This window comes from Neolamprologus brichardi, chromosome 1 (assembly GCF_056152115.1).
Source record: "Neolamprologus brichardi isolate AB-2024 chromosome 1, ASM5615211v1, whole genome shotgun sequence".
Taxonomy (NCBI): Eukaryota; Metazoa; Chordata; class Actinopteri; order Cichliformes; family Cichlidae; genus Neolamprologus; species Neolamprologus brichardi.
Genome location: NC_142104.1, coordinates 14,955,259 through 14,970,272, shown reverse-complemented (window position 1 = coordinate 14,970,272; position 15,014 = coordinate 14,955,259). Strand labels below are relative to the sequence as shown.

At 41.3% G+C, this 15,014-nt stretch overlaps 1 protein-coding gene across 1 annotated transcript in view; it reads left to right on the top strand.

Annotated features, from left to right (window-relative positions):
* The first annotated feature begins 9,111 nt into the window (after positions 1-9,111).
* galnt2 (UDP-N-acetyl-alpha-D-galactosamine:polypeptide N-acetylgalactosaminyltransferase 2) overlaps positions 9,112-15,014 on the top strand; it is a 72,509-nt gene continuing 66,606 nt past the window's right edge. The window contains exon 1 of the mRNA XM_006779938.3: positions 9,112-9,628. Coding sequence (XP_006780001.1) covers positions 9,533-9,628 — 96 coding nt within the window. The 5' untranslated portion in view covers positions 9,112-9,532. The remainder of the gene's footprint in view (positions 9,629-15,014) is intronic.

The following is a 15,014-nucleotide window of genomic DNA, read 5'->3' as shown; positions in this document are numbered from 1 at the left end:
TTTAAATAGAAAATCAGTTTTGGATACCATATGATGTCACTGTTGATGTTCTTGCTCTTCGGAGTTTATTGTAAAATTAAGACGGTGGATTTTGTACCTAAGACAATAAATATGATTTATGCAATTTTGTTAAATGTTGTGAGAAGTCCTGTCTTCAAAAACAAAACAAAACTGTCCACTTTAGTAGATACACTTCCACTAATCTAATCAAGCGATCACATGACAGCAGTTCAATACATTTAGGCATGTAGACATGGTCAAGACGAGCTGCTGAAGCTCAAGCCCAACATCAGAATGGGGAAGAAAACTGATTTAAGTGACTTTGAATGTGGCATGGTTGTTGGTCTGAGTATTTCAGAAGCTGCTGATCTACCGGGAGTTTCCCACACTGCTTTCTCCAGAGAAACGGAGAAAGAGAAAATATCCAGTTAGCAGCAGATCTCTCGATGAAAATGCTTTGTTGATGTCAGGAGTGACAGAAGAATGGCTAGAATGCTTGAATTAATAACCAGAACACACTGGGTGCCACTCCTGTCATCTAAAAAGAAGGAAACTAAGCCTACAGTTCACTCACGCTCACAAAACTTGGACTTAAATTGACCTTCATGACCTTTAATTCACTCGATGAAGTTAAATTGGATTAAAATGCAATTTATGCAAGAGTGGAGTTTATCTGTGTAAAGATGTTTTCCACCTACTCACCTGTCCTTCATTTAGGTGTGAAGAGATATTAAACCTGTTAAAAATAGAAGTTTGGAGAAAGGTTGCCTGGTTTCATGAGTCTGGATTTCTGGTGCAACATTTGGCAGAAAGCTGGCATAAACAGCATGAATCCATCCTGCCTTGTATCGATGGATCAGTCTGATGGTGGTGTAATGGTGTAGGGATATTTTCTTGCCACACTTTGGTCCCCTTAATACCAACTGAGCATCATTTACCTATTATATCCAGTATTATCCATCTCTTTGTGGAGTTCAGCCACTGAACAGAGACCTGCCATCTACAGAGGTTTTCTGATGACTGTGGTGGTTGGATGCATCAGTGGCACTGATGTGACAGAGTACTGGGCTTTGGTGGACTCCTTTGTCATGTGGTGCAACAAAAACCAAGAAAATAATTGCAGACTTTAAGTAGACCAGAAATCCAGAGGGTCAATGTGGACGTAGCGGAGGACTATAAATACCTCGGAGTTCACAATGACAATAAACTGGACTGGGTTTATAACCACCACTGCACTCTACAGGAAGGGCCAGAGCCGTCTCTATTTTCTGAGGTGGCGGAGGTCATTTAACATGCTCAGGATTGTCTACAAGTAATGGTCAGTCCCTTTTTCTATACTGTTGTATGCTGCGGCAGAAGGTTGAGGGTGGCAAATACCAACAGACTCAATAAACTGATCTGCAGGGCCTGTAGCATTGTGGGGGTGGAGCTGGACTCTTTAAAGGTGGTATTAGAGTGTTGGATGTTTTTCAAGATAAAGACAATGCTGAATAATACTTCCCACCCACTCCACGAAGTGCTTACCAGTCACAGGAACACATTCAGTGATAGACTGACATTACACCCTCCAAAAAACTCCTCAGGAATCCCTCCAGTAGCTTGTTGAACATTAATATATATGATAATGTATCTGACAGTTGAATTTAGAAGACATGTTCTTGCACAATAGTTCACATCCATTGAGGATCAGATAGTTTAAAGTGTCCAGTTTTATAAATATCTCTAAAATTTCATGGGGAATGTGAAGCCATCTCAGACATCAGAATCCACCAGATTTTAGGGAACATATTTTTATTTCCAAAACAAAAAACAATGATGATCTTTCTAATTCTTTCACTGTCTAAATTTTGTTCTTTATGTTTATGTTGGTTTCATGGTTGGATACCTGCCTGTAAATCACATGTACAGATTGTTAACTCAAGCAAGCATCCCTGGATACCAAAGAGTTAACTGACTCACTTAAACGTCAAACCTTTGAAAAGTCAGCTGCTTTCTTTTGGATGAAGGTTTTTACTCAAAAAGTATAAAACAGCGTGGTATAGAAACACCTTTAACCTCCAAAGTCATCAATCAGATGTATAAAATCATACCTTTTATATTTTAGAGGACAGAGAAGACATTTTTTATTTGATCGGCGTCTCGAGTGTGTGTTGGCTCCATGATGTATTATGCACCACCACAGCTGACTACCATCACCTTTGTGAACATTTATACAGCTCGAACTAGCAGAGTTACAAGGAAGTATGTAAAGTAAAGCAGTTGCGTGGAGTAGCCTGAGGAGGGTTGTAACCAGACCTGCAGGTACCACAAACACAGTTGCACCTCATATAAATATCTGTTTAATGCATACAAAACTGCAAGGAGATCACTTTAGTTACACCCTGAACCCTAAAGACACAGCACATGCGTGATTGCAGGACTTTAAATGACTCCTTTGTCCTGTATTCCTTTTACATTTCAATCATTGCATGGTAACAAATATATTAATTTTAAGTTTGTAAGTTTATTAAAAATGTTTCCTCAAAATTCTTCCACCCTTCAGCATCTTTATGAGCAATGACAGGAAATATGTTGCTGGAGTTTTAAACTTTTAAATCACCACATGCAATTTTTGGATATATTTCTACCATTTTAAGGTAAATTTATTTATTTTCACAGATCATATCACGGTGTTTTGCAGCTGTTTCGAAATGGTAACAAAGCACTGACACTGAAACATAGAAATCATACTGGTGCTGCGGCTTACATGGCAGATGATGTTTCTTAATATAGTCTGCAGATCTTCAAGCCCCTGAAGCAGTGACTTTGCGTTGGTTGCCGTTTTGCCCCTCTACTTCTGAAATCAACCCTGTGTCCTCTGTGGCTATTAACCGCCGGTGTGATCGCGTCAGTACAGGAAATCTTGAAAACCAGAAGCTCATTAGCAGAACCACCTCCCACTGAAAATGTGATTATAAGCCACCGCACCTGCTTCCAATTTCTTCACCCACTTAGCTTGAGACTTCCTGACTGTAAGCCCTACATAAGAAAGAGTAAATGAATGAATACATAATTAATTAGAAAATGGGGGGGGAAAAATCCCTTTTTTTCTCCGATGGATATACTGGGCATGTTGCTATTTTTTCATCTGCTGCACTTACTCGTAGCGGACAACAGCATACGTGTAATCAAAATATGAACGTCAAAATATGACATTGTTGCAGATTTTAGGGGGACAAATACTTGTGAAACATTCAAAGGGCTCGATATTTCACGTGTCGCAAAATTTTGTGCGCATTTTTTGCCTTTATTCAGTTGAATATAGAAGCGGATCAGACAGGAAATGTGTAGAGGCTTCAACTGCAATAAATCTACACACTTCACAGGGTGAGCCAGAGCAACACATGCCTGAATGAAAACAGACACAAAACTGGGCTGGATAAAAGAAAAAACGCAAAGTGAAGGTCGGCGTCAAGAATGTTGATTGTCAGGTGGAAATTGGCTGGATAAACATCCAGAATTTAATAAAGAGTAAAGCAAGAGAAAAAGGAGACGTTTCAGTTATACATATAAGAAGAGCTCCAGAAAAAAAGCTGCCTATTGATGGAAAAGCTGATGAATTAACTGTTTAAAAAAAAGGCCAAATGTTGATTCGATCTACAGGATTTGTAGCTGTTTTACAATGGGAAAAAGTGATACTCATTATTTGGATTTATAGTGCACGGTGGGCACTTTTTTTTGGCAAGACAGATATTGCTATTATATGATCGCAGCTTTCATTTAGACACACGCTTTCATCATACATGCTCTGTTTGTTTGCAGCTGCTAAAACTGTTAATCTAACGATGAAAGCATGCCTATTTACCATTAAAAGTGTATGAAGAGCAGTTTAAATGTGACATTGTGTGACCCTCCCTCCTCTTAGAAACACTGATCTAACCGTGTTTTGTTTTGTTCTTTTAATATTTCAATCTTTCAATACATCAGCCGCGCTACAACGACTGGCAGTAAGTGACAGCTGGGGGTTTCATGCTTTGGAGCGAGTGTTTAAACTGACAGTGTTTGTAAACATTAATGCAAAACTGTCAAGAAAAAAAGGGTGGGGGGGGGGGCTAGAGTCGAGCTCTTTCAGTATTTACAGAGATATACTGTACATATTGGCGTGACTTGTGCTTGAATAACAGATCTGGAGCTTTGATGTCTCTTAAAACTGGAAGTGCTCAGTCATTTACATTTTTTAAATGTTGGGGGAGAAATTAATCGAAAGCATTTTTTTTTCTTACAACCCTAAGTAGTCGATGTCGCTGTCAGATAAACGTGTTTTTAAAAGTACTAAATGGACTCGTCATCACTGTGCCTGTACAGAACTTACCCTCTCATAATGCATCGATCAGTCTGAAAACTCCCGTCTTCCAGGTTCTGCGTTAATGGCATAAATGGAAAACGTTTTTATTTACAGGAGTGTCACAGCACCGATCAAGAGAATGATTTTTTTATAAACCTCGTTCCCTTGAAGTGCCGCTTGCCTCGGTAAAAGCTTCACAAATGAGGCATAAACTGCAGGTAACAACGGAGACAGGAAATGGCTTGTTAAAGGTTTTCCCGTGCACGTCTTCAGCTATTCTCAGAAACACTGGATGCTGTTGTTTCTGACATCTTCTGGCTCCTTGAAAGCTCTGAAGGTGTGAGGTATGAAGTCTGAAGAGGCCACACCTTTTAAAAAAAAAATGTGTGGGTCACTAGATTTTGCAAACCAGCAGTGTGTCAGAGCAAGTTTGCTTTTAGGGTCTATATATAGAACAAAGGGGTTTGTGCAGAACAGAAATGATTCGCCCTGGAGTAAAGGTTAACTGTATGACCCCCACAGCATAAGACAGCCACTGGATCGCCTCACTGTAGGATTCACCACATCTTAATATACACTCAAAAGCTGCTTCATTAGGTCATTAGGATTAGGTTGTACCCTCTTTTTCCTTCAGAACCATAAATTCAACATACTAACATAACAGCATCACACAGTTGCTGCAGCTCTGTCGGCTGCACAGCCATGATGCTAATTGTGATGCATGGAACGCCATCCTGCTGGAAGCAGGCACCAGAAGATCGGTACACTGTGGTCGTAACAGGATGGATATGGTCAGCAACTATACTCAGACAAGCTGTATATGGTGCTCAGTTGGCACTATGGGGCCCAAAGTCTATCAAGAGAATATTCCTCACACTATTACATCACCAACTGAACTACTGATACAAGGCAAACTACAACTGCCTTCAAATCAAATAGGCATTTTCACCCAGAGAACTGGCGCTAACAGGATATTAACCATCTCCATAAACCTTAGAGATGGTTATGTTGGAAAATCCCTGCAAATCAGCAGATTCTGAAATACTCAGACCAGCATGTTTGGCACCAACAACCTACATTCAAAAGGCACTGACATCGTCTTTCTTTCCTATTCTTGGTTTGAACTTGAGCAGGTCGTCTGGACTATGTCTGCATGTCTAAACGCACTGAGTTGCAACCGTGTGATTATCTGATTAGATATTTGAGTTAACAAGCAGTTGAAGAGGTGTACGACATGGCCTCGCAGTATGTGACCTCACTGTGGGAGTCAAGCATTCAGGTTTTTTGTGTAATCGCTGTCTAAATACTGCATATATGTCTGGAAGAAAAGCAGACTCTGTAATGACTCTAGCGATGCCCAAAGAGCCAGCTGACACTGAAAGTAACTGATGGCCTTAGTTTATCTTTGGCAAGTCAGCTTGAAGGATCGGTACACACTAATCGTAAAGTACGATTAGTACGATATCTGGAAACTTTGTCATCAAGAAAACAGTCCACGGTCACCACAGCTTGAAAAATACTTGCACAATTCGTCTCTGAGTCTGACAAATAGTTGGCAGTTGCACTGGGATATTTCAAAACTGGACCCATTCCTCCATGTTCCAGACCTGGGGAAGAAAATCCCTTTTTTTCTTGGCAGCAGTAAGTTTTAAACAGTCCTCCCAGCTCAGCTAATGTTGAACCACCTGCACTTTAAGTGAATGAGCTCATATTCCGCTGCCACTTCACAGCAGGTTTAAAAGGCACGTGAATTAAAATCTGAGGGTTATTTTTCTAAACCATGAACTACACCAGTGTGTTCGCTCCATTCAGCACTTATTTATACAGTAATAACAAACACAGGGGTGTGAACTTGTGGAAACAAAAGAGCTCTAATCATAGAAACAATGAACAAAATTAGTCAGCTGTAATTTGGTTGCACTTAATCCTCTGACTGTTATTCTCCGTGCAACTCTTTATCCTCTGTGTTTATAACATTAGATTTAACTAACAAATTTGCACAGAGTCTCAGAAAGCCTGGAATTCTACTTCCTGTTATCATATTGTTGCCATCTTTAGAAATTTGCCCATTAAATGTGGCTTATTTTGTAAAATTAAAAACTTCCCTCGGATGGTTTCGTCATGTTTCACTGACCCTTTAATTACAGTTTTTAGATTTCAGCTTTAATCCAAAAGCCAAAACAGACTGTAATTTGCATATAATTAAGTTCCTGTGTATTAATAATATTATCATAACATAAAATGATCAAATACACCACACTTGTTCTTGTTTAATGGCTGCTGCACAAGCCTTAAAAAAAATAAGACCAAGAAGACAACAACATGATTTAACAGAGTTAGACATGACATTTTCTTGCTGCATGACAGCTTCACAGCCATGATCAAAGCCAAAAAGATGTCACTTGTTGCTGCTGATCTTTATCTGAAATCCTAGAGCCAAACTGACCCCTTTGGGGGTAACTTGAGATTCTCATAAGAGCTAATCAGGGCATCGGAGGCAAAAGGGCAAAACATAAAAACCTCTTTTACTTCAGTGCTGCTAAATTTGCACATCTGTTTCTGTGCTTCTTAGTCCTCCTCCCCGCTCTGTCAGTTTGACTTCCATCCATCCATACTTTAACACTACTGTAGGTAACATAAACACACCGAGTCTCTACTCAGACCACCATAGCGAGAGCAGTGCTGAGTAAATGTGTGTTTTTCTGCGTGTGCGTCTGTCTCAGTGTGTAATACTGCTGGGACGTCTTTGGAGAAAAGCACAGTGTGTGTATTGATAGCATCTCTCTCTCTTTTTTTTTTTGCTTTTCTTGGACCGAGAAGCATTTTGCTCTCCAGTCAAAATCTCATTTTGTCACCATTAAAATGAAAAATGTCAGAGGCAGATTGAACCACGCAGAACATGAGCTAGACCTTTTAGTTTAGCCAGGGGTGTTCCAGCTGAGCTCGATGTCAGAGAGAGTTGGTCTGAGTGCTGCAGACCATAGAAAAATCTATTTCAACTGTGTTTTAAAAATGTTAACAATTTTAGGCAGGACGAATGTTTCCTTTTCTTTGTGTCTGAAAGTTTTGCAGTTTTATGGATTTCGACTGCTTAAAGCCTCTGAAAGCGTTTTACTGTGAGCAAAGGAGTCTAAGCACACGATTTTCTTCCATCGTTGTCACGTTTTTCACTGCTCTTCTCATTAGTCTAAAGATACTGGGGAAAGGTGATGGCATACTGCACGTTTGAGGAAATTTAAAGGGAACCTATAATACTCATTTCCAGATCCATATTCTTGTTGTTGGACTCTACTAAAGCAGCTTTGCATGCCTCACAAAACCCTTTTTCGTCTTGCTGGGCTTGGTGCAGCCTCTCAGAAGAGCTTGTGAATGAGGCATGTTGTATAAAGTGCTCTGAGTGCTCAAGTAGATTAGAAAAGTACAATATGGGAACCAATACATTTACCATTTAAGAATATCTGACATGCAAAAAAGGAAAATATAAAAGATTGAAATTGTTTTTCCTATTTAAGAAAGACCATACTGAAAATCATACTGTACGTGAATCGTGCTTACAAAATAATAAGACGGATGAATGGATGCATGAGTGGATGGATGAGGTCAAGTTCCTTTAGGACACATGCACATGCATTAGCTGCACAAAACCTCCGCTCCTTAAACGAGGAAGAAAATAAATTAGTCTTTCCTGCTTTTCCTGCCCCTGCAGGGGAAAAAAGAAAAAAGAAACAGGAGACAAAATTTATCAGGTTTTTCAATAAAACCAGTTAAGCATGATTTATCTTTTGTCACTGAATGCATGGATGATCTGATAGTTAGTCACTTTATGAATGCAGACAGGCGTCTGAGGTTTCCATGGACATGTTTATATTTATAGTACATGTCCTTTGGGAAGCAGCCAGGCCACTATGAGCACTGATTACTGATTTAAAAGAACCAATAAGTTGTTTTCAAACACCAGATTTAAAGTTCAACAGCTTATCAGGACCAACCAGCTACATCCAGACTGGTCTGAGCACAGAGGTAAGACACAGCTAACAAGCTTAGAATGACTGTGAGTGTCTGCTTTGACGTTCTACTTAAACTGATTAATCTCTTTATTGATTAATCAGTGGATTCATTGATTGTTTGCCTGCAGTTCAAAATCAAAAACCTATTGTTAGACCAAGAGGTGTCAATTATGAACTTTAATGTTCCTGGGAGGATCAAAGGTAGGAAGATCTGAACCACTTCAATATTGTAAAGTGGCTCCACATGTTGAGGAACTCAAGATTTTTGCTTTACTAGGATACAAGTGATAGAAAAGCAGTAAATAGTCACAGTTTAAGTTTACAAAGGGAAGAAGTCTGGCATTTTTAATGGAAAAAAAAATTATAAATAATTAATTTTACTGTAAAATAGCTCAGTATTGTTATTTTCTGACCATTCATTGGATTAAATACGAATATGAGTGAGAAATGACACGAAAGGTTCCACTGTGGGATTCATTTTTATGGATTTCACACCAATCTAAAGGAATGGATTCAGTTCCCATTGTTCCTTTGCTGTCCCAGATCTTTTTACTGAAATAAACTTATTCCGATGTGCAACGTCATGGGCAGGAAGGAGGTAACTCTTCAAACAACAAACAAACCCAAAACTGTTTAATCCGTCTCTACCTTTAATGGGTCGGTTCATGTCAGGGCAATGAAAGATTTAAACGGGAAGCTTTCGTTTTCAGTTTTTATACCCGGTTTGCAGCAGGGAGGATATCTCTGGCGCCCCTACCGTCTCCTTAGAGCGCATGCGGCTCCACACAGAGTGAAATCACGATGATCACACGTCCTCTCTCACAGCTCCCACAGACACATAACTGAACGTTTACAAGTCATTTCCTTCGGTGACTATCCAGCCCCTGTTTCTCGGTTTCAGTAAGGAACCGCTCGGTACAGCTTGACTCGCTGACGGCTCCGGCCCTCTTCCAGGCCGGTGTTTTGATTGGATTAGAGTCGGCTAGCCTTTGCCCTCTAACCTCGCTGATGTTTGCTTGCTGCTTCCTGCTCGCTCCGCTCCGTCTGATCGACTGACGAAGCCTGCCGAAGCCGCTCGGCGAAGCGCCCTGCACGGACACAGCCGACCGGGACAAGCCGCCGCTCACAGCCGAGAGGAGAGCCGAGCAGGGGGAGCCGCGAAGCGCACACACAGGCGGGCGGACGCAAAAACCAGGCAGCCATGCGGAGGAAATCAAGGATATTGTTGTGCTTTGCTGTGCTGTGGGTGCTGGGGATAGCCTACTACTTCTACTCGGGGACAGCGTTGAGTCGAAAGGTAGGATTTCCTTTCCTCGACTGCTTTTTTGTGTCCGTGTGGAGGTTTTCTTCCAGGACAAAGCGAAGATGGAGCGCTGTGGTTCGGCGCTGTTGAGCCTCTTTTCTTCCTTTCTGGGGGCTCGGGGGGGTTGCGGCTGCACGATGCGGAGAGGAATTAGATTTTTTTTAAAGAAAAAAATGGGAAAAAAGGCCTGCTTGTATCAGTGGCGAGGCATTGATTTGGTTGGAGATGAGTGTGGACAAGGGCAGTGGGTAGCGGGGCTGGCTGGCTGGCTCGCTCCCTGGCTTGTCGGCGTACACAGACCTCCCGCTGTGCCGGGGCTCGGAGCGCGTCTGCACCAGGCAGCCCAGCTCACCACTTCACGGTGCCGGTGCCGGCTGATGTGACAGCGGAATCAAGCATGCAGGGGGGGTTGTAATTAATATAGGGCTGCTGGCCTGGCTCGCAGGGCCGGGGGAGGTGGAGGTACCGGTGGTGGTGGGGGTTAGCCTATAGAGCACGTCAGCACAAGCTGCTGCTGCTCCGATAACTAGGCAGAGATCAGGAAGTGTGCAGATTAACGCCGGGTTAAAGCTCTACGTGCACTGTGCTGTCAGGAGGAGATTTTCTTTTAAAGCGGCGTCTTTAAAACACATTTCTTTTTCTGATTTTAGACTTTGCCCCCTGTGCTGCACAGATTCCCCCTTGTTAAAACATTTTTACACTGAATTAAGCCGATGCAGCGCGGTCTATCAGCCCTGCGGTGAATCTCCAGAGATTTATCTTTATGTGGCTCATATTCTGTCCACCTCTTGCCTATCAGAGAGGGTTAAATATTAGAGTTTGGAGATGAAAGGAGATATTAAATATTCTGACTTTTCTAGTTTAAAAATCTTAAAAGTTCCTCAAAATTCTCTTTTTCACGTCCTGGTCCCGGAATGCTGTCCGGATAAAGTCACTAGATGCTGTGACAGTCCAAACTTCAGCACGTTAATCAATAATGAAAAATAATAATTAGTGGGAAACAAATATGGGAATTTGCTGCTTTCTCCTTTTCCTAACATATTATAAAATGTTTGAGTTCTTGACTTGGGCAACAGCATAAAGACATCACCTCTCCAACTGGCCAGCTCAGGTCTGGTGTTATGGATCGGAAGATTACTTGAGAAATGACCTGCCAGATTAATCAATAGAGAAGATAATTGGTATTGGTATTAATAGAAGCACCTCTCAGTATAAGGCAGTGCAAATGAACCCAAACTGCCTCCTCCAAAGTGACCACACAGTTGAACTGGCACACTTCTACACACACTTTGACAAAAACCTGAACATTATAACCTCCATTAGAGCAGCTATTAGACTAGATTTTCTATAATAACCTGAAGACATGTAGCTGTCTGTTCTAGCGGATAATAAAGGTGAAACATCACAGCTGGTAGGGTGACTCTGCATGTTTAGGAGCCATGGATTTCAGTATCTGGATCTGTATATGCAAGCAGTACATAATCCAGGTTAAATAACCTCCAGGTGTTCATGAAGAGTAAGGCACGACACAGCTAAACTTACACCTATCTTCTGAGATAGATGTGAGACACTGGGTTTTGCCTTGGGAGAGCACCTAGCGTGTGTGTGTGTACCTGTGTGCTAATGTAAGTCAGTGAATTCTGGTGTGTGTGTGTGTGTGTGTGTGTGAGTGAGTGAGGTGTGGTCTGCATGGGTGGTTGTGTGCACAGTACACTGCCTTTATTACCTCTCCAGGCTGTGTGTGTGAGTATATGTGTGTGAATGTCCTGTGTGTATCCCACCTTTCTCTTGTCTTGTCCTATCTGTCTCTCTGTGTTTGCTTTGCATCAGTCAACCCTAGCAGCACTTTTACTTTTCCATTAGGCTGATAGCTTTCCTCACTCTCTGTGTGTGTGTTTGTGTGTATTTGAAGTTCCTAGAGGGGTCAAAGTAACACTCCACAATAAGCAACTTTCACTGGCGTTGGGTTGCAGGTGGCATTAATATGGATGATGGCCTCCACCTGGTTGGTGCCTTTACACAGAGGGACATTTAATCTGGTTAAACAAAAGCGGTGCTGCACAGGTGAAGTGTTGTTTTTTCCATCGCATCTCCCCCCCCCCTCTCAGTCTGAGAAAGCGGAAGCATTTAATGATCTCTCTCCCCCGCTTTGCTGTCATGGAATAAACTCCATAATAAATGGACTCGACGCTTCATCAAGACTCTCAAAAATTGACTAAATTTCATGGATGTGCTTTTTGTAACCAACTGAATAACACATTCATAGATTTTACAGTTACCGGCCGGTGTGCAATAATTCCCCAAATCCACAGTTGGGTTTATTAGTGATTTTCGGGCACCGGTTTCAGTCCATTAATGGAGGAAAAGATGGAAAAATCAATTTTCCGCAGATGTAATCAATTATTTCAACTCGGGGCTCTCCTGATGTCAGCATTTGGCTTCACAAAAACGATACTGTAGAGAAATTATCCAAGTTAAACCTTAATATTGTTCATTAACTCTCTTTTTTTAAGATCAGGCTTAAAACTTTCCTTTTCGATAAAGCGTATACTTAACGTTAGGTCAGGTGACTCTAAATCTTCCCTTAGTTACGCTGCTGGAGCCTTCCCACAATGCAATGTTTCTTTTTCACTCTGTATGTTTATACACCACTTTGCATTTCCACAGTGTGTCTTTTGTCCTGTTGTCCTCCCCTCACCGCGAATTGGTCTCGGCAGATGGCCGCCCCACCTTGGTTCTGCTGGAGGTTTCTCCCTGTCAAAAGGGAGTTCTTCCTCCCCACTGTCCCCAAGTGTTGCTGACGGGGGTGGTAATCGTCTGATGGTTGGGGTTTTCTCTTCGGGGGCATTTCTATGTGTTAATTACTGTGTGATCATGTTTCATATGCAGTAACAATACATTAAATAGAAAGCTGGGACTCTCTTGCCTTCTGGGTCCTTGCTCTTTGTTGTGGTCATTTTTTTATTTTAGAGAAACACATTTGTCCCTCAAGTTTTTCCACATCTTTGTACATTGCCTCACATTAGGGCTGGGCGATATGACCCAAAATTCATATCTCGATATTTTTTAGCTGGTTGGCGATATAAGATATATATCTCAATATTTTTTTAAAGCCATAAGTTAAGAACAAAAAGAGAGTTCTTAGTCACACTGTGTCCCAGATGACACACAGGCATTTTTATTTACATACAGCATAGATTTACATGAAGAAATTACTCAAAAATAAATTATGAGCATTTATTAAATAATCATGCTCCATAAATAAAAGAAAACAATGTTGTTTTTGTGCATAACAAATAGCTCATAATTGTGCAGTCAAAATGTAAACTAACAGACGCTGAGCATAATAACAAAGACAGATTTCCCAGCTGCTCTGTTCCCAACTTCTACTGCGAGACTGACAGCCTTGAGTTTGAAATCCTCTTTGTAACCATGTCTCTTAACAGGTGCCATTTATGGCCCTTATACACACACAATACGGTAATATTACGTTGAAGCACAGTACGTATCACTCCGCGAGGCTCCAGACTACGGTAGCCGTAATGCTCCGACAATCTATCAAGCGCTGCAGCTCCGTAGCTTACCAAAGTCGTACTAAAACATTTTTTGACAGATTGCTGAGCGCCGTGTACCACCTAAAATCGGTTCGCGGTCAGTAAGCACAACCAGAATTCATACATAAGGCGCGCTGTCAACTTTTGAGAAAATGAAGGGATTTTAGGCCGTGCAGCCCCTGTGGGCTGCATGTCGTTAGCATGGTTAGCTCGTTAGCGCGGTTAGCTCGCTAACACGTTGACGCCGTCCAGCCCCACAACTCGCTAACGGAGATTTGCCGTGTCCTTCTTGTCGCTGCTTGCAGGTGAAGCTATGGGGGAGGAGGGGGAGTTGTGTTCAGTGAAGGAGAGGCGAGGCCGAGTAACGTTGCGTAGAGACAAAAGTGGACGAAAGAGGCAAACTTGTGGCTCCACAAGTATAATTACAACGTAACATAGACTATATCGATATAAAGGATATTGTCACATCTTATATCTCGTATGAAAATATATCGATATTTTTTAAAAACTCGATATATCGCCCAGCCCTACCTCACATCTATTCTGATTTTTGTAAATGTCCCTTGGAATTTGCTGGTACTGTAAACATCTTTTCTTATATATGAGGCATTAATTGCTGTTCTCTACTAATCAATTCAAAAACTGTGGTGAAGAAGTATCCGGAAATGCACAGGAAGAATCGACAGTTTCTGGTGTGGTGCACGTGAGGTTAAGGCGCAGAGTTTCAGAGGGTTTTGCAGAGCCTCTGAAACTCAGAGCTGTAAATCCCTGGTTAAGGTTACTTTGCAATATGCAGAGGCTTGAGGTGACGTTTGTTGAGATTTGGTGACATTTAAATAAAATGAAATAAAATAAAAATAAAATAGAAGAATTGAACTGGGCTTTACAAATTTATACCAAAAAGTAGTTACATTATATGTACATCAATGGCACTTATCTTTTAGTTTCAAATATCATGCAGTACGCAGCTATCGTGACACCTCTAACTTGACATATCTCTTCAGTATTATAGCTTTAGTCAGACTAGCATGCTGTAACCCGGAGCCAGCAGCTTCTCATGGTTAAATAAACAAAAGCTAGATGGACACATTGCTAATTAGCATATGATTTTAATGCATTTACCTAAGGCTATTATTCAGCCTATATTTGCTGAAAGGTTGTTTACACCAATACAAAACAGACCCTGTGTTAAACTGTGTATATAACTACAAAGTAGTGCCCCTGAAGGCTGCAGCTATCAAGCCTTCTCATTTCTCCGCCATGGCCATAAAACACTTGTTCCGGTTGGTGTTTGAGTAGACTCATGCAGGGAGTGGCTAAACTGTATGTCACCTCTTTGTGACATAAGAAGAGACTAATCGAGGTGGCAGCAAATTCCTAACAAGACCATGGATGTTTTCTTAGCTGCGATTTTGAAATTTATAACTGCTCTTATTAACTTTCAGGATCACATCTTTTTTTTTTTTGCGTTTGAAGTGTGTTTAAAAACACATAAAATGCTTAATAATTATGATCAGAGAGCCCAAAGTGCTGATTGCAAAGTGTTGCCAATTAACCTGCAATCGCTTTATAAAATGTCACAGTGACTTCCTCGGTACCTGCTGGTGTTTCTTTGGGTCACGTTTTTAATTAAATTGAGATAAGGGCAGCCGGCAGATGTCGATGCAGTGTTGAGTGGTGCAGCGTGAGACTTCAGAGCAACCTTTCTAGCTCACAAAAACACAAGATATTTATATGCATCTCACCACCCCCTCTTATTTGTAACACATACTGCTTGCATCCAACAAGCTACACGTTATTGTGTTATTGGTGCTCACAAGCACCTT